Genomic DNA, 18,245 nt, shown 5'->3' with positions numbered 1-18,245 from the left:
ATTTGAACATCTTTATCTTGTGTCTGAATACGATTTCTTTCAAAGCCTACAAGAATTTGTTGTACACGAGAACATAAAGACCAATGTTTTAGCTTCAATACCGTCATAAACACAGGTAGTCTACTCCATCAGTCCAGACCGAATCAATGATGTTAGGTGATGGTTTAATTCAGGATCAAAAGGGATGTCTCAGCTCGAGGAGCTTATTACAACGTCATACAAATCAACACAGAAGAGTACAGATAGAGATAGACTCATTTAAAGCACAGTTGAGATGATGTCTAATCAATCTTACTAAAAAGTGGTGATATACAAGTAGAACATTTAAAACATGAGAGTATACAAACTGTAAATCAGTTCATAGTTCAATTAATTTCCATTTTAATACAACTTATTCGTGAATAAATCTTCCTTTAAGACTTTATTTTTAAAGTAAAATATTGGGCCTCTTTTGAATCATATTGTCAATGTTCAGCCTAGTAGAGCTGAAGGTTTCTTCCCTTGTAGTCCAGTTCACACTAGTTGAGTCCATCTTTTTAATCTCTGTGTCATACTGACTGCTGTGTATAGCAATGGCGTAAATATCTGTAAGCAGAGACAGCAGTCGCTTATGGGCAAATGACCTCTTAGGGGCCCCATCACTGACACCTGGTGGGTCCCCTACGTAATTGTAGACTAGGACGTCTCTTTGCAGATGTAATGGTGTGAAAAATTCCTCTTAAACCCACCTGATACTGAAGTGACTGACCGGACTGTATTTATGTCCCAACACATGCCAGATAATAACATGATGGTGAGCCGTTTAAACACAACACCAATAGCAAAGCACACAGTGGTACTTTTAATTACTTTGTTAATAACTGTATAGTTCATCAGACGGTTGGTAAAACTGCAGTAAAGATCTTAAAAGAACGATGTATTTGAGGTTTTTTTTTTTTACACTACGACTTGGAACTATTATTCCATGTGTGATGTGTCATCAAATACTACTGAGAATTGCATAATGGTATCTTCTTGGCCGATTTATGGAACTGTCGCCTAACCCTGAACCTTTATGACCTGTTGTACTTCATATGAGGCCCACCCAGATAATGTTGCTTACAGGCCTATTGTTGTGTCATTACGCCATTGGTGTATAGATAGCAGATTCCAAATAGGTCTAACTTGACTGTTTTCCCTTGTGATTTATTTTCTATTTTCTGACAAAACAGATTGCATTTTACTATGCAAAGGTGTCTCTCTTGCTGTTGGACTGATGAAATTGCTGCTGGATTGCTGCTTATTCCTACAAAAAATAAACTTTGGGTTTATCAGTATTCACCCTCAATGAATGCTAAAAACCATGTCCATCTTAAGTGTATTCTGGGCCTTAGGAGAAAGTCTCTTCTTTCATCACATGCCTGTTAAAGTAAAAGTGTCTTCAAAATTTTATTCTACACACTTTACAAAACTTCCTGCCGAAACTGCTCTTTTCTAAGACATATGATGAAATATTTGGAACATTTGATGCAGGTGTAGCAGATTCTGAAACAGCTTCTTCTCCACTACCATCTGACATAATCAACGATGTTACACCGATGGGCAGGACAAGGGAGCAGCGGGAGAGAGGAAAAAAAAAAAACACAGTCAAAACTCTCTGAACGCTGACAGCTGCACCTAACTCTGACAGTTACTGTTGGCTTAAGTGAATGGATGAAAAGGAGGATAAAAGCGAAATTACTGGTGGGGGCATGTCCACACCAGTCCACACCAGTCAATTAGAAGTGGTGAACCCAGCATTGTGTATTTTTTTCCTACAGAAGCTGCGTCACGTAGCATTATTATGTGACTGCCTGACAGCCCCTTTGCTGTTATTCTGATTCTACTGTGTGCGGGTAAGAAAAGAAGCCGAGCAGCTTCAACTTTAAAAAAAATAAAATAAATTTACGATTGTTGAAATCGCGAGTCCAAGTCGAGTCTGAAGATTGAAATTTGAAAATCAAATATCATCAAACTAACCAAATTCCACCACACGGGTGAAGTCATTGCTTTAGGACTGTCAGAGGTGTTTGCATCCTGGGGACTTAGTGAAGATAAACAAGTCTGCATCACAACTGATAGTGGGACAAATATGTAGAAGGCCATATCCCTACATAACAAGACCCGGCCACAGTGCTTTGGACATTGTATTCACTCAGGTATAGGTAAGTTGTGGGGCACAATTACATCTAGTCTAAGTGTTAGAAAAATAAAAAATGTGATAAGATAGGAAAAGAGAAAAAGGGAAAAAAATAAATAAAATCTGTTAAGTTTTGAAAAATAAGGCAAAGAAGTAATTACAGTGAGTTCTAATGAGTGTGTTTTCAGGGCTTTAAATTTTAGTGTTCATTGCATTTAAATCTTATATTAATTTGATTTCTGGGTTTAATTTGTGTTATTCCAATTTATCTTTTATCCACTGAGAGAGCCAGAAAAGACAAGAGGGTGGAGCGGGCTGTGGGTGTATGTAGCAGAGTGGTGGCATCCTTAAGCTTCTCTTGGAAGAAGCAGAGAGAGATGGCTGTTGCTCAAGAAGAGCTTTACATAGCCAAGCATAAGTTGGTGAAAGAGTCACCCACAAGGCCGTGTTTACGCCATAAAAACGGTTGGGAGGATGCCGGAACAACATAAACCATCTCTCAGCTCCTCAGTGCAGATAAGAAGACCAGGCACTTGGTTCCCTCCTGGTAAGACCTAGATGTCCTGGAGTCTCTGCACGGGGCCCTGAGTCCACTACTGGAGAACGTTACGTGAGTGTGTCATACTTCAAGCCTATGCTGCATCTTTTCAGAACACAGATTCCGAAAACATCTGAGGATGAAACACAGCTCACAAAGACCATGGAGATGACAGTCCTGTCATACTTTGATGAAAAGTATGATGAAAAGATTACTGATGAAATGCTTGATATTGCAACCATGGTACATCCAAACTTCAAGGCACAATACATTAAGGCAGAAAAGGTTGGTGCCATCAAAATGAGAGCAGTGTCAAAAATGTTTGAACAAAATGAGGATATATCCACTTCTGCCAGAACAGAGGAACCAGAAGAAGAGGGAGGGGCTACTGCACTGCCACCAACCCAGATGAAACAGAGAAAAAAATTGGGCAGTTTCTTCAAGAAATTACACCGGACCAGCACAGAACTTACTGACAAAGAGACAGTTGAGGAGTTTGAAAAATACTTGCTGGCACAAGATGCAGACAGTGAAATGGACCCACTGAAGTGGTGGAAAATTCATGAGAAAAGCTTTCCAGTAATTAGCTTCCTGTCGAAATGCTACTTGTGCATCCTTGAGACCAGCACCCACAGTAAGAAGGTATTTAGCACAGGGGGTAATATTGTTACTTGCAACAGGGCAGTTTTAAAACCTGAAGCAGTGGATAGACTCATCTTCATGGCCCACAACCTGTAGGCTTTTGCCTGACTAAAAATATGGACATCACTTGGGACTAAAGTTCCTACCCCTTGGTCCTTTTTCTCCAGCTGGTCCTGGATCGCCTTTTATTCCAGGAGGTCCAGGTGGTCCACAAGTACCCTGACAACGCAACAAAACAACAACAGCAGTATAATGTAAGCTAAATGTAATATATTTTCTGTTTGTAACCAAATAGTGAGTTATTTTACTCTGTGGAGGCTACTCACTGGGTTTCCTCCAGGACCAGGATGACCAGATGGTCCAGGGGGTCCAGGGGGACCTTGTTGTCCTTTCAATCCTTTCTGACCCTTATAACCAGGACCTGGAGGTCCAGGGGGACCTTTAGAGCCAGGTGGACCTATAACATAAAATATTGTATTGTGGTACAATAGAAAAAGTGGTACAATAGAAAAATAAGACAAATGCCTCCAACAGATTCTTACCAGCTGATATTACACAGGAACAGATAGAACACAAGACAAAAGGTCCCACTGTTGCATTTACCTTAAACAATTCAGTTATATTCAGTTTTCAGGACCTGGTTTAGCTACAAGGCTTGGCTAACTGCATGCAGCGAGGCTAACACTTTTTTCTGCTTTCCCTGCCTTACTACTGTCCTTATTTCAAATGCCAGGATCTGACCCAGTATGAGTAAAGAAAGGTAGGACTGATTTAGATCACCTTTTAGAAAAGATAAAGAAGCATGAACAATCTGAAAACTTTCACAATTTGACTGTATGATCTGGTGGAATTGTAAAGTTCCTTGAGATAACGTGTTGTGAATGGCGCTATATAATAAACTGAATTGAAATATTAAATTGAAATGTTGATGACGTAAGGTAGCAGGACTCCACCTGACGTCATATCCCTGCGATAGAGATTACTTAAGCAGCCGACTCCCATTCAACTTGTTCTTTGCCTGTGGCCTTCAGGTCTGAGAGGAGAGAAATGTTGGCTTTCAGCTGAAGCTATGTTACGTAGCCACCCATCTGGAGAAGAGTCTGCTCGCTGACCGAACCAGTCTACATTCTGCCTATGATTCAGAGAGACTGCATATATTGTCTTTGCTTCCTGCTACGAGGTGCTGCTACGAAGCCGCATAACCATGATCCCCTTTCCCACCACTGTTAGGAACTGTGCTGCCATTGTCTTAAGATGTCATTTTTCAAGCTGCTGTGAGTGATAAAATTAAACCCTACAGATCTGCCTTTGGTGTTTGCATCAGAAAGGTTCAAGTCTCTGAAAGAGCTGCTGGTTGGATAAATGGATTATAATTCTGACCTGAAATGACCATGACTTCATCCCGTCCTTACCGAGTTGGGCTGAAGGGAACAAACCGAGCCGGCCAGGTCCCCTCTCCATTCAGCCCAGCCAACACAGTAAACCCCTCTTTTCCTCCCTTTTTTATCTGATGCCTCAGAACCAAATCTGCTGGTGTCATCTGAGCTAACCCTACATGTGAATACATTTCTAATGTGATTTTCACTGTAAAACTGAATAAAGCATCACTACTTTGATTGTTCATTGTTATTCACATTTATCTGCTGCATTTTTAAGGGACACTTAAAATGCATTAAGCCATAAAACTTGAATATTCCTCAGAAGCTCTTTGAATGGAGTCCTAAATTGCCATTTTTCCCTTTTTAGTAGCTTTCCATTTATTTGTGCTTATTTTCAGTAGTGTTTAGAGAGACCATATCTCTCCTATCCTAGCTTCTCTTTATTGACTTCCTGTTAAATCCAGAATAGAATTTAAAATCCTCCTTCTCACATATAAAGCCTTAAATGGCCAAGCTCCATCTGATATCAGAGATCTGATTGTTCCTTATGTTCCTAACAGAGCACTTCGCTCTCAATCTGCAGGTTTACTAGTGGTTCCTAGAATCTCTAAAAATAGAATGGTAGGCAGATCTTTTAGTTATCAGGCTCCTCTCCTGTGGAACCAACTACAAGTTTTAATCCGTGAGGCAGAAACCCTGTCTACTTTTAAGGCTAGGCTTAAAACTTTCCTTTTTGATAAAGCTTATAGTTAGAGTGGCTTAGGTAATCTTGAACTATCTCTATAATTATGCTGCTATAGATTTAGACTTTTGGAGGACATAGGGACCCCCATTTTATCATTCTGCTTCATTCTATCTCTATTCTCCTACTCTGCAGAATCTGTTAGTTCAATCTCTAACGTTATGCTCTCTCTGCTTTTGCTCAGAGTAGCTTAGACTCCTCTGTTCCTGTTTGGCTGTGACTCCATCCTGGAGAGAAATATCAGCTGTGCTGCTTCCATCAACACCTTTGTTTATAGATGCTGGAGATTGGCCTGTTTTCCAGTGTGGTCCTGTTTCTCTGACCGTGACTGAGTGGATGTGCTCTCTTCGTCCTCTGGTATGGGAGCTGGCTCAGAGCTCGTCTGCCTGGCTGTGTGTTTCCTGGACGGGGTCGCCTTTTACAGCTGCTTTTTGTACCTCTGCATCTGTCTCCTTGAACCCCAGTCGGCCTCAGCAGATGGCCGCTCACACTGAGCCTGGTTCTGCTGGAGGTTTCTTCCTGTTAAAAGGGAGTTTTTCCTCTCCACTGTCGCTACAAGCATGCTTAGTGTGAGGGATTGTATTTGAGTCAATGAGTCGATGTAATCAGATTGTTTCCTTAGATAGAAAACTTTGAATCAATTTGACTGTATGATCTGGTTGAACTGTAAAGTGCCTTGAGATGACTTGTGTTGTGAATTGAATTGAATTTAGTGTTTGCAGGGTTATTAAGTACAATAATACTGATTTTTCCAGATAGACGAGTCAGAGCAGCTCCATCTCACTGCAGAGCTGAGTCCGACGTGGTAGTCGAACAATATGAGCAGGTAGATCGCATTAGGGTGTCATGCTGCACCTTTATCGTGAGCTGTGAACTCACACTGTACAATGAAACTCTGTCGTTTAGTCGTACAGTGTGAGCAGCAGCTGCGTGAAACAACTGAAAAAAATCGCAGTTTACTCCCGGCTTTAAGCTTTGACTGCAGACGAAATGAGGTGTCAAAAATACTAAACCATGTATGTTGTTGTGTTTCATCACCTTTGGGTCCTTTTGATCCAGGGCATCCTTTATTTCCCTTTATTCCATTAATGCAGGACCCACTCTCTCCAGCAGACCCAGGAGGACCAGGGGGCCCAGGAAAACCTGGGAATCCTGGGTTTCCTGGAGGACCAACTGGACCGGAAGGGCCATAGGGACCTGGTGACCCCCTATTCCCTGTGGATCCTGGAGTAGGAGGTACATTTTAACGGTCTTTGTGAAATCAGGGTAAAGAATAATCTTAATATAAACCCAAAACTTACCAGTTGGACCTGCTTCTCCTTTTCGTCCCTTAGGCCCTGGTGTACAGGCTGTGGAAAAAACATTAGGTGAGAATGTCAGAACCAAACTATCAGGAATATCTCGTGGCATCCCCCTTTCAACAAAAAACAACATATCTTCTTTTATTCTTTTTTAAGACTAAAGTAATCCAAAAGCATCTGTCTGCTTAGCAAATGGCCAAAGCCTATATATTGCCAATCTTCTACATAAAGCATGAATGAAAGACAATTTCACTGACTTTAAGATTCCGTGTTTTTTTCTGTAAGTCTGAGTGAAGCCCGCTGAGTCAGTTCATCAGCTGAGTCAGCTCAGTAATCTGCTTACATCCCATGGATCCCTTTTCTCCATCAGGTCCAGGTATCCCATCTTGGCCCTGGCTTCCTTTAGGTCCAGGTGGACCAGGATTTCCAGGAGGTCCCTTGTATCCTAAAGAGGGAGATCAGATAACTTGTCAAGAGTTACTCAAAGGAAGCAGTTATTGGCTACAAAAACAAATTGCAGTCAAATAGTTTGCATACCTGGGGGTCCAGGCTGTCCTGGAGGTCCAAATTTTCCACGAGGGCCATCAAAACCTTTCTCACCTTCTTTCCCAGGTGGACCTGGGACCAAAAGTAAGGATTTCATTTAACATGTGTAAGACTATTGGCAGGCTTTGGTTTCATATGTTGAATTGTAAAAATGAATGTAGGACCTCTGTATCCAGGTGGTCCAGGAGATCCCTTAGGTCCACAAGGTCCACATCGTCCTGGAGAACCACAATCTCCAGATGCTCCCTGTGGTCCTTCTGGACCTGGAAGACCTTGACTTCCAGGATTCCCCTGCAGGATAAAAAGAATGGTTTTAAGGACATTTACTTATGGTTTAAAGTTGAAAATAGATGTTTCTGATATTCATATTTACAGTTGGGATGAGTCCTACAACAAAGGCAAAAAATAATAAAAATACTCAAAGAATGCAGAAGCACTGGATGGTTTTGTTGTTTGTTCAGCTACATTTGAGCAAAGGCCATTACAGAGACTGAATGGGAGACGTACATTCTCCAGTATTCCAGGTGTTTTCTATTGATCCCAGCTGGGAACTAGGGGAAGGCTACAGTTACGGGCACAGGTGGTAACCAGCCTGTGGAGAGGAAGTGGCAAAGCAGTATGGCTAGAAACACTAAGACTGGTCTCTGCAAAGACCACCATGAGTATGGAGTAAGATAACTATCAATAAAAATGCACATGTTGGTGTCTCATTTTGTACATGTTCGTCAATAAACACATACAAGATTTGTATTTGCTCCTTCTTTTCAGCTCATACATACAGTATAAGTGACATGGGAGCCTTCATCTGTGAGAATAAAAGTTTACAAGTTATGAATATAAGTTACATATTTGCAAAACTACAAATACTAATTAAGTATGATATAATATAATTAGGGGTATATGTGGCATAATGTTGAATCATAGTTTTTTTTTTGTCTTCGTCCTAAAATACTCTAAAGGCAGAACAAAAAAAACATTCAGATTAATTGCTACAACCAATTGAAAGTAAGTACAACAGCTTCATGGGAGGTTATAGATTAATACTTTTTTATTGTACATCTCTGATTCATACTCTTAAATATGTTATGCTCACTTATTAAATAGGCAAGTTTGTGCTTTAAGTTAAGTTGGCCAATGATCTTTGACCAAGGATGACATGTCATCCCTTCAGTGCTCTGACACCTCTGGCCCAGCATGGGGCCTGTGCCCACAGTCAAAGCAATAGGGAGTCAGGGTGTTTCTGATGCCACTCTCTGTTGGATAGCATGTTGTACTTGACCCAAGATGGCAGGCTACCCAGGCTGCTAGTAACTGGCAGAAATGGGTATGAGTGGTCCTTATGGACGTGGGGATCTAGGAAGGCATAGATAGGCTGTGGGTGAGATGGGTCCTTCAATCATACGGCTCCCTGCTCTGGTGTCCGGAGACAGATATGTGGTTTATGGGGGGTGCCATGAGAAGGTTATTCCTGGCATTGGGTTCTAGAAGTGGGAGGATAGTGTATGTTTGTGGAGTGTAAGAATGTCTTAATTGTCTGCTCTTGTTCATTATTTTATTGAATTTCTGTTCATGTCAGCATATTTGGGTCAGAAGGAGTTATCTTTCTATGGGACACAGGACTTAGCAGTAGTTCTATTTGTGTGCAATACCTTTGCTCCAGGATAACCTTTAGGTCCCGGTCCAGCTAGACTTGGTTCTCCTTTAGTACCTTTTGCTCCATTTCTTCCTGGTGTTCCATTCCTACCAGGGGCCCCACAAGTTCCTTTTGCACCTTTCCCCCCCTTGCAACCTACAGAAAATATCAAATGAGCCTATCAGTCTGAAACAGCTCCTTGATGTTAGAGTCTCTGTTTTTTTTTGTTTTTTTTTTCTGTTGTGAGTGGACTTCCTGTCACACTGACGATATTTGCTGGTGGCTCAACCGACCCATGTTGCTTCACACCTGAGAGCATTTCTCTATCAAGATGACTAGCGTGTATAGAAGGAGGTGAAGGGCTATCTCTCTTCACCGGATGATTACCCCTAATGGGATTCCAGCCCGTGTTTTCTTGTGAATCTCTTTAATTTGGGATCTTTTAATTTTCCAGGCACCATTCATCATTAATCTTCATGGAAAAGGTCTTAGCTGTGTGCAGCAGTTCTCAGTCGTCATCAACTACCTGCCTGCTCTCGACGTCTCTTTTCCCCATTGTGGGACAAGAAAGGGATTTTCTATTCTGTTTTATTCTTGAAAGTACAAATACTCTCTGTTAGGGATCCTGTCTGTGGGGTTTGTTTTGTGTTTTTCTTTTTGTTTCTCCTTCCACCACTCGATGGTGCCCCTTCCCCATTTAGGCCTCCTCTCACACCTGCGGCTCGTTGAGTCATCACCAGAGGAGTATTTGAGCAGCGTACTGTCACCACCTTGACGCCAGAGTGTTTGCCAGTATTGGGTACTCTAGCCAAACTGAGATTAGCTGAGTCTAATTAATGGCTTGTCTCTCTGAATCTAAGCTTTGCCTTTTGTTTCTTTGTTCTCCGGTAAGAAACCCTCCAGATCCGCTGGATAAGCCTGGTCCTTCTACCCCCTTGGAAGGAAATATTCGAGTCACACTGAGTAAGGGGAAACCTTCACCAGAACCATTCAAGCCACCCTCTGGAAAACCCTGTGACAGTCTGCTCCGTTGCTCCTCTGGACCCATCATTAGCCTGCCTTGTCCGCCATCCAATGAGTTCAACCATCTCTGGTCAATACCCCCACAGGACCCAAGGATCAACCAGGATCCCCGTTATGTGGGTCATTACAAACCATTCATCAGCCAAGTATCATTTTCCCTACGGACCATGAACTAATCACTGTTACCTCCCCTCTAGAGTTTCCGGTTCACCAGACCGCTGGATCCCCCCCCCCCCCCCCCCCCAGAGAATCCCCTTTGTTTAATCTCTCTGAGTTTCCCTAGACCACTGCATTCTCCCCTGCTTGGAATCCCCTTAGTTTGTCCCTCTGAGTTCAATGTTTGTCTCTCTGGTTGCATTCTTCAATAAACTGGTTAACTTTTAAACTGCCTCTGTGTGGTGTTCTACATGTGGGCACATTTTAGGACCCCATCATGACACTCTCAGATTTTACTAACATTCTCGGGGCCTCTGGGGTGAAGTCTGTAAAGCCCACTGAATCAAATCCTAAAAGATCCCTATTACCTACCCTTCATCTCTGAAGTAAGCTACAGTTAAAACATCACCCATGAGTTGTCTAACCTGACAACAGCCAGATGGATGTCTCCGCCTAGCTCCACTCACATACATCTGGGAACCCGCCATAGGAATTGCCTTTACTGAAGGAGGGGCCTTATCAAAACTCCTTCATATGATTAGATAAGCCACTTGTCTGTCATCTTTATTGACATGCTATTTCAATCACTCACACCGAAGCTAACCCGTGATGCTGTGAGAGGAGGAGCCATTTGGTAGATCAAGCTCTTGCCAAATCCGGTCGGGAGAAGGGCGAAAACATCGTTTCCACCAACAAAAGCCTTCAAAGCCGTTCTCTGATGTTCTTTTAATGAAACAATATCAGATAGATTGGACAACACAGAAGAAATAGCAGCATCAATGCTAACGCTTGCTTCCTCAATGCGAGCCGCCATTGTTGTTGGAATCTCACGGTCGCTTCTCCACTCCAGGACACACCCGCCCTGCGTCCTGATTGGACAGACCATAAATTCGGTTGGGGAAATCACTTTCAATGAGCGGGTTCCCAGATGTATGTGAGTGGAGCTAGGCGGAGCGAGACATGCATCTGGCTGTTGTCAGGTTATGAGTTGTCATCAACCAACTCTTTCCTGATCAGTCTGCTTTCTCCCCCCAGAACTCACTGATTTCTTGCAATTCTCCTCTTTCAGATTCTTGTTGCTTTTGGTCAATAAAACACTAAACTCAGTGATTCACCTTGTGATTCTTCAGGTGGGTTGAAAAACTACAAACCAACATGTTGCAGATGCAACAATCAATCAGCTGTGATGCTGAATTTAAATATTGGTTACCAAATTAATTTGCAGTACATTTATATTTTATATCAAGCGGAACACCAACTGAATGTTAGGTAGTGTAATTGTTGTATTACCTGGATTCCCAATGAACCCTTTATCACCTGGAGGCCCAGTAACACCAGGTGGACCTCTCTCTCCATCTCTGCCTGGATCTCCAGGAAGTCCTGACATCGAGGCACAGTACATTCTTAAAATACAGTCCCTAATGTTTATCACTGAGATTGGTAGTTTGTGCTTTACAGACAATTGTTTACCTGGTGGTCCCTGGGAGCCAGATGACCCTTCTAAGCCATCTGACCCTGGAGGTCCTGAGGGGCCTCTTTCTCCTATTTCACCGGTACGACCCCTGGGCCCTGATCAAGAATCGGAAGTGAATGAACGATTAGGACTGTATGTGAATATAGGATTCAGGATTCAATTTTCTAAAGGCAGCAGCACAAACTGGCTGTAGGTGGGAGGGATAAGGTTGCTGTCATTGTGGCTGTGTATTAGTTCTTATGGAGTTTGAAGACAGCCCAGACTTTTACAGATTCCTAAAGAAGCAGATTTTCAACAGGGTCAATGTGTTCCTGATCCAGGGTAGAAGAGATGTGAAGGTATATGGACTTGATGCTATTGACACACTCTGCTGCTTCTCTGTGTAGTATGAGCAGGTCATATGAGTCACTCTATGTTTTCAGTATTGACAACTGTGACTAGGTATTCACAGACAACACCATCATGGTGTTGTCTGAATTTCAAGCAGATTTGTATTGCAGAGTAAAAATAAGTTTGTAAAGAAATTGTAAAGAAAAGTGGACTGGGAATACAGCACTGGTGCATTCCTATGATTAGGACTAGAAAGGACATTGTGTAGTTTTAGTAAGAAGGTTTTTAATACAGAACACAGAGAGAGGTGTTTAGAGCAGTATACAGTCCCTTGCAAGTATTTGGCCTCCTTGAACTTTTCCACTTTTTGCCACAGCTTAGACTCTAAACATAAAGGTATAAAATGTATACATTTTTTGTGAGGAATCAACAACAAGTGGGACACAATCATGAAGTGGAACGAAATTTATTGGATATTTTTATACTTTTTAAATGAATAAAAAACTGAAAAAATTGGGTGGGCAAAATTATTCAGCGCCCTTGAGTTAAAGCTACAGTGTGTAATTTTCAGCGACATCTAACGTCCAGACTGCAGACCGCAGCAACATGAACATCCCCCCCCCCCCCCCCCCCCCCCCACCGCTTCTCCCCCCCAACAGCACGGCGAGCGTTACGGGACAAAATGTCTTACACGACGTCCGCATCGCCTACCTTCTCAAGTGATGAGGTTTGTTTACATAGATAATTTTACAGATAGTATTTCATTAGTTTGTGTAGGGTATAGATTTCAGTACCGTCTCAGTTCATCTCTCTCAACTTGCCGTAGTTACTTTTGAGCGTAATGGGCGATCTCGCAATCGCTAGTTTGTTGGATTTGCGCTGCCGTAGCGCAAAGATGTCTGCCTCCATGGCTGCGAGACCCGCTCCTATGTAATTATAAATAACGAATTCTAAGGCAACGCAAATATTAAGGTTAAGAGGCTGAGCTCGTAGATGATGATAAATAACATAGTTATGTATAATATATTACATTTCTGACTGTATATCCCTGTAATTATTACACACTGTAGCTTTAAAGGTTTGTAGCGTCACCTCGTGCTGCAATTAAAATCTGCCAGTTGATTGGGGTATGTCTCTATTAGCTTTGAACATGCAGAGACTGAAATGTTTGCTCATTCTTTCTTGCAAAACAGCTTGAGCTCAGAAAGATTGGGTAGAGACCAGCTTTCAGTTCTTTCCTGATTTATTCAGGTCTGGACTTTGACTTGGCCATTCTAAAACCTGGATATGTTTATATGTAAATCATTCCATTACAGCTATGTTGGCAAAGCCATTTCAAAAAAGTAAAAAAAACAAACAAACACTGGACTTCCAAGTTTGAAAACCTTTGGTTCCCATTCAGAAAGCTTTCTCAATTCAAAATGTCTAGAGTAATGTTGGGTACCAGTACAAATTCAACCCCCCCAGTAATGGGGAGTCATGAGGATCGTTGTTGGCCTGGATAAACAGGTGAGATGTTTTGGTCCCCAGCATGGCGACGAGGATTGAGATGATAGCAGGAAGGAATCAATTTAATCAATTTGACTGTATGATTTGGTTGAACTGTAAAGTGCCTTGAGATGACTTTTGTTGTGAATTGGCGCTATATAAATAAACTGAATTGAACTGAATTCTATCCCTCTGGTATAGGTTTTCGAGAGCGTAAACCTGAGTCCTCCTACTCTGTTTAAGTTTGTTTTTCTCTCCTAAATGGTTTCTTTCAAACCCCTTTAAAACCATCTGTCTTCTTTGTTCAAAACATGCTGGTCCTCAAACTAGTGTCCTTTGTCCTTAAGGTGTAGGTGGACAACAGAGTCTTGTACAGAGGAGGTAGCTCACCTGTGTTGAGCCAATATAAAGATATAGAGCATTCCTCAATGGCATAGAACTGCATACACCAATCCGCTCATCTTAGGTCTGGGGGTTCAGACTTTAGGATGCACCAGCCTCTGTCTGAGGGTCTTGTTTGGTTTGAAATGTACTAGGATTTTGTGTTTGAGGAAAATCCTCTTGGGTTTTTATTAGAGACTCCAGCAACATATGAAAAGGCCCCCCATATGAGTCTGGAACTCGACACTATTCCAGACATTTTGAATTGACAAAGCTTTCTGGATGGGAAGCAAAACGTCTTCAAATCTGCAAAACACAGTCCAGTGGTTTGTTTTTTAACTTTTTTGGAATTCCATTGTAGATTTTCCTCATTTTTGAATCATTGTCTTGTTAGAAGAAAAATCTCTCTCCCATTCTTAAGTCTTTAGCAGACTCCAAAAGTTTTTCTTCTAGAATGGTCCTGTATTTGGCTCTATCTAAATTCCCATCAATTATAACCATCCTCCCTGCTGAAGAAAAGCAGGGATGATGAGCTGTTTTGCTCTTACACAAAACATAACATTTTGCATTGTTGCCAAAAAGTTTGATTTTGGTTTCATCTGATTGTTGTGTCTCCCAGGTGGCTTGTGGCAAACTTTAAACAATAAATTTTTTTGATATCTTTCAGAAATGACTTTCCTCTTGCCTCTCTTCCATAAAGGCCAGATTTGTGCTGTATGCGACTGATTGTTGTCCTATGGACCGAGTCTCCTACCTCAGCTGTCGATATCTGCAGTTCATCCAGTAATCATGGGCCTCTTGGCTCAATCTCTGATAAGTCTTCTCCTTGTCCTTCTTTAAAGTTCAGAGGGACGATCGGGTCTTCATAGATTTGCAGTGGGCTGATACTTCTTCCATTTTGATTTTATCATTTGAACAGTGCTCCTTAGGCTGTTTAAAGCTTGGAAAATGTTTTTTTGTATCCTAATCCGGCTTTGAACATCTCCACAACAGTATCTTGGACCTGCCTGGTTTGTTCCTTGTTCTTTATGATGATCTCTGTCCTTCAAACATACCCATAAGACTATCACAGAGCAGGGGCATTTATACAGAGACTTAATTACACACAGATTTAGGCCAAGATTGGATCATTCAGAGATCCTCTCTTCAATTCAATTCAATTCAGTTTATTTATATAGCGCCAAATTCACAACACATGTCATCTCAAGGCACTTTACAGTTCAACCAGATCAAATTGATACAAAGTTTTCTATCTAAGGAAAACCAGTTGATTGCATTGACTCATTGACTCAAATACAATCCCCCACACTAAGCATGCTTGTAGCGACAGTGGAGAGGAAAAACTCCCTTTTAACAGGAAGAAACCTCCAGCAGAACCAGGCTCAGTGTGAGCGGCCATCTGCCGAGGCCGACTGGGGTTCAAGGAGACAGAAGCAGAGATACAAAAAGCAGCTCTTAATGTGTTGGAGAGAGTTTGCTGCATTGAAAGTAAAGGGGACGATTCATTTGGCATGACCCAGTCTTCAGTTTTTGATTCACAAAAGTTTAAAATGTCCAATAAACTTTCCTCCACTTGTTGTACATTCTTGATAAAAAAGCTGTTTTATACATTTATATTTGAAGCCTGAAATGTGGCAAAAGATCAAATAGTTCAAGGGAGTCAAATACTTTCGTAAGGCACTATATTACAGCTCACAGTAGGTGAGCATTTTTTTTTATAAAGCTAATGCATCCACTTTTCAAAAACATCCACAATACCAATATTTAGTTACATGGATTGTGTGTCTACTCCCGGCCTTTGATAGATCTGACCATCTCCTTTGTCTGGAGCATGTGGTTTATCTAGTGTGAGGTTTACATGACAGAGTTTGTAGGGGTTATGCCTGTGATGTACTGGTAACCTGTCCAATGTGTACTACCGGTCCATGTCTTGACCTACCGTGACCATAAACCCACCACACCAAGGATTTTTCTAAAATATAGATGCCGCCTAGATGCAGGAAATAGTGCAAAACAAATACCTGGCAAACCCATATCCCCAGGATATCCTGGTACAGTAGTAGTTGTTGGAAATCCTTTTGGTCCGGTGTCCCCTTTGTCTCCTGGACCTCCAGGAGGCCCCTGAAAACCCTTTAGCCCATCTGCGCCCCTATCACCTGGGACAAATCATGTCAGGGGCTCAGAGAGATATTATTTCAATGTACAATAAAAACATGGTTCACCAAGTGTTATATAAAACCTGTTGGTCCCGGTTCCCCATAATTGCCTGGTTTACCATCCGGTCCTGGACTTCCAGACTGTCCTGGAAGACCCATTTCCCCTCTGATACCTTTAACACAAGCATAAAACATAAAAAGTTTCTTTAAATACAATTAAATACAATTAAATTAAATACAATCATTTGATCTAACCTTTAGTTAGTTAATCTCTTGTCTTACCAGAAAAACTGACAGAGCTTTTTGCTGATGCAGTTAACCTTGAGAACTCCAACAAGTCAAAAGGATAATGGTAGAACCCATTAATGTACTAAACCAGCATATCACCTGGGCTCCCAGGGTCCCCACTTCTCCCTTTCAGGCCTTTCCTTCCTACAGCTCCGACTGGACCTGGCGGTCCATCAGATCCTGGTGTCCCTCTTGGCCCCCTAGGCCCAGGGAATCCAAATGTGTCAATCCCAGGATCCCCTTTCTGACCCCTTGGTCCCGTTTTTCCTTGCAGAAATGACAATGTAAACATGTTGAGTTCTTAAAGAGTCAGATTTATATTTACTTCTCACTTTAATCAGTTTTCTTTACCTTTTAATCCAATTAAACCTTCCGGACCTTGCACTCCTCGAGGTCCTGGAGCTCCAGGGTAACAGAGTCCAGGCACTCCAGTAGGACCAGGTAAGCCTTTCAGGCCATAGTTACCTAGAACAAATCTCTGGCAGTTAGGCAGTTCTTTCAATGACCTAGTAAAGTAGGTCAGGAAAGAGACACATAAAATTACAGTTTTCCAGCTCCTCTGCAGAGAAATTGATCTTTTTTTTAGGATGACTTCAAAGTTAAGACTAATTACCATATTATGCAATGTCAAAGCTACAGAGCTGTTATATGATAGTTACTGTTCCACTGGCTTCAATGATCCATTAAACCCTTATCTAAAAATGAGTATATAGTGTGGAAAATGACACAGAAACCTGAATAAAAGTCCTAGTTAGCTGATTTAAAGGGATCAATAAAACAGTGAAAATGGACTGGAACCACTTGACACACAAAACAGTAAATGGTAGAATTTCCCCATTGTGGGACAATAAAGGGATTTTACATTGTGTTTTATTCTAAACGAAAAAGTCTGGTACAAACTGGGGAAATAGTCAACGATTCACAGCTGCCCTGGTACCTTTTGGCCCTTGAGGACCATCTTCTCCTGGAGGTCCCTGAGCACCCTCTGGACCTGGAGGCCCCGGAGCTCCTGGTGGTCCAACACAGCCATCTTCTCCCTGAGAGCCTTCCTGACCCTGCTCCCCAGGTACACCTATACCTTTGTTCCCCTTTTACCAGAGAGACCAACAAAAGTAAAAATCAATCCACAAAAAAATAAGATTGTAATATTCTATTTGCATTCAAACAAAAGAAATTTAGATTTTCAGTTTTATGGTCAAATTACTCATTCAGCCTCCTTTTTTAATGAGTTGTTTGGTTTAAATAAAAAACTTACACTCATTAGTTAACAGTTTATTCATAAGTTAAAAGTTCAAACATAAGAAGTTCAGACTTTAGGCACAAGTTAAGTAAATCATAAGCATTGAAGCTATTAGTTAATAGCTTATAATAATTTCACTATTGATTAAATATTTAAAAGGTTGGTCATTAAAGGTTTAAACATGTTATTGGATCATGCTAGTTAAGAGTTAAGTTATTAGTTAATTAGATAACTTTTCATGCATTTGTAAATTGTTTATATTTAACTATAGATTTATAATCTGAGCACCTGCTTCTCTTATGTTTCAGTCTGATGTTTGGTTTTGTTTAATTTTGGTTCAAAGAAGATGGAAGGAGGTACAAAATAATCACATCATTCACTGTGTTTTTCTTAGAGGGTTCCACTGGTTATACTACCTTCACGCCATTGGGCCCTGGGGGGCCTCGTGGCCCCTCTCGTCCCTTGATGCCAAAACTGGGTTTACCCTGTCCTCCTTTGGAACCCTTGTCTCCTAATGTCAGGCAGGACATTTAAGTTAAGCATTTAATCTTGTTTCTGTAAAAGCTTTGAGAACTGGGAAGGTAATGTTCAAAATCTGACCCTTTGACCCTGGTTTTCCTGGGGTACCGCACTGAGAAACACCTGTCAGCCCTTTTTCACCCTTGGGACCCGCATCACCTTGAAGGCCTCGAGGTCCTCTTATACCTGAGACCAAAAGAGAACAGAAACAAACTGAAGCCTATGTTGTTTATCAGGCTCAAAGATCACAT

General features: G+C 41.6%; 1 protein-coding gene across 1 annotated transcript in view; it reads right to left on the bottom strand.

The window, feature by feature from the left end:
- Positions 1-18,245, bottom strand: part of LOC119798498 (collagen alpha-1(I) chain-like) — a 71,686-nt gene that overhangs the window by 11,269 nt on the left and 42,172 nt on the right. Inside the window, exons 27-43 of the mRNA XM_038307999.1 lie at positions 18,076-18,180; positions 17,892-17,986; positions 17,173-17,323; positions 16,587-16,700; positions 16,335-16,502; positions 16,031-16,120; positions 15,813-15,947; positions 11,589-11,687; positions 11,409-11,498; positions 8,956-9,095; positions 7,471-7,597; positions 7,298-7,378; positions 7,104-7,205; positions 6,761-6,808; positions 6,498-6,683; positions 3,665-3,795; positions 3,485-3,557 (exon numbers count right to left, since the gene is read on the bottom strand). Of these exons, the coding sequence (XP_038163927.1) occupies positions 3,485-3,557; positions 3,665-3,795; positions 6,498-6,683; positions 6,761-6,808; positions 7,104-7,205; positions 7,298-7,378; positions 7,471-7,597; positions 8,956-9,095; positions 11,409-11,498; positions 11,589-11,687; positions 15,813-15,947; positions 16,031-16,120; positions 16,335-16,502; positions 16,587-16,700; positions 17,173-17,323; positions 17,892-17,986; positions 18,076-18,180 (1,935 nt within the window). The remainder of the gene's footprint in view (positions 1-3,484; positions 3,558-3,664; positions 3,796-6,497; positions 6,684-6,760; positions 6,809-7,103; positions 7,206-7,297; positions 7,379-7,470; positions 7,598-8,955; positions 9,096-11,408; positions 11,499-11,588; positions 11,688-15,812; positions 15,948-16,030; positions 16,121-16,334; positions 16,503-16,586; positions 16,701-17,172; positions 17,324-17,891; positions 17,987-18,075; positions 18,181-18,245) is intronic.

Source organism: Cyprinodon tularosa, unplaced genomic scaffold (assembly GCF_016077235.1).
Source record: "Cyprinodon tularosa strain WSP-4 unplaced genomic scaffold, ASM1607723v1 ctg627, whole genome shotgun sequence".
In the NCBI taxonomy this organism is placed as follows: domain Eukaryota; kingdom Metazoa; phylum Chordata; class Actinopteri; order Cyprinodontiformes; family Cyprinodontidae; genus Cyprinodon; species Cyprinodon tularosa.
Note: the sequence above shows the minus strand (reverse complement) of the source record. Positions and strands in the feature narration are given on the sequence as shown.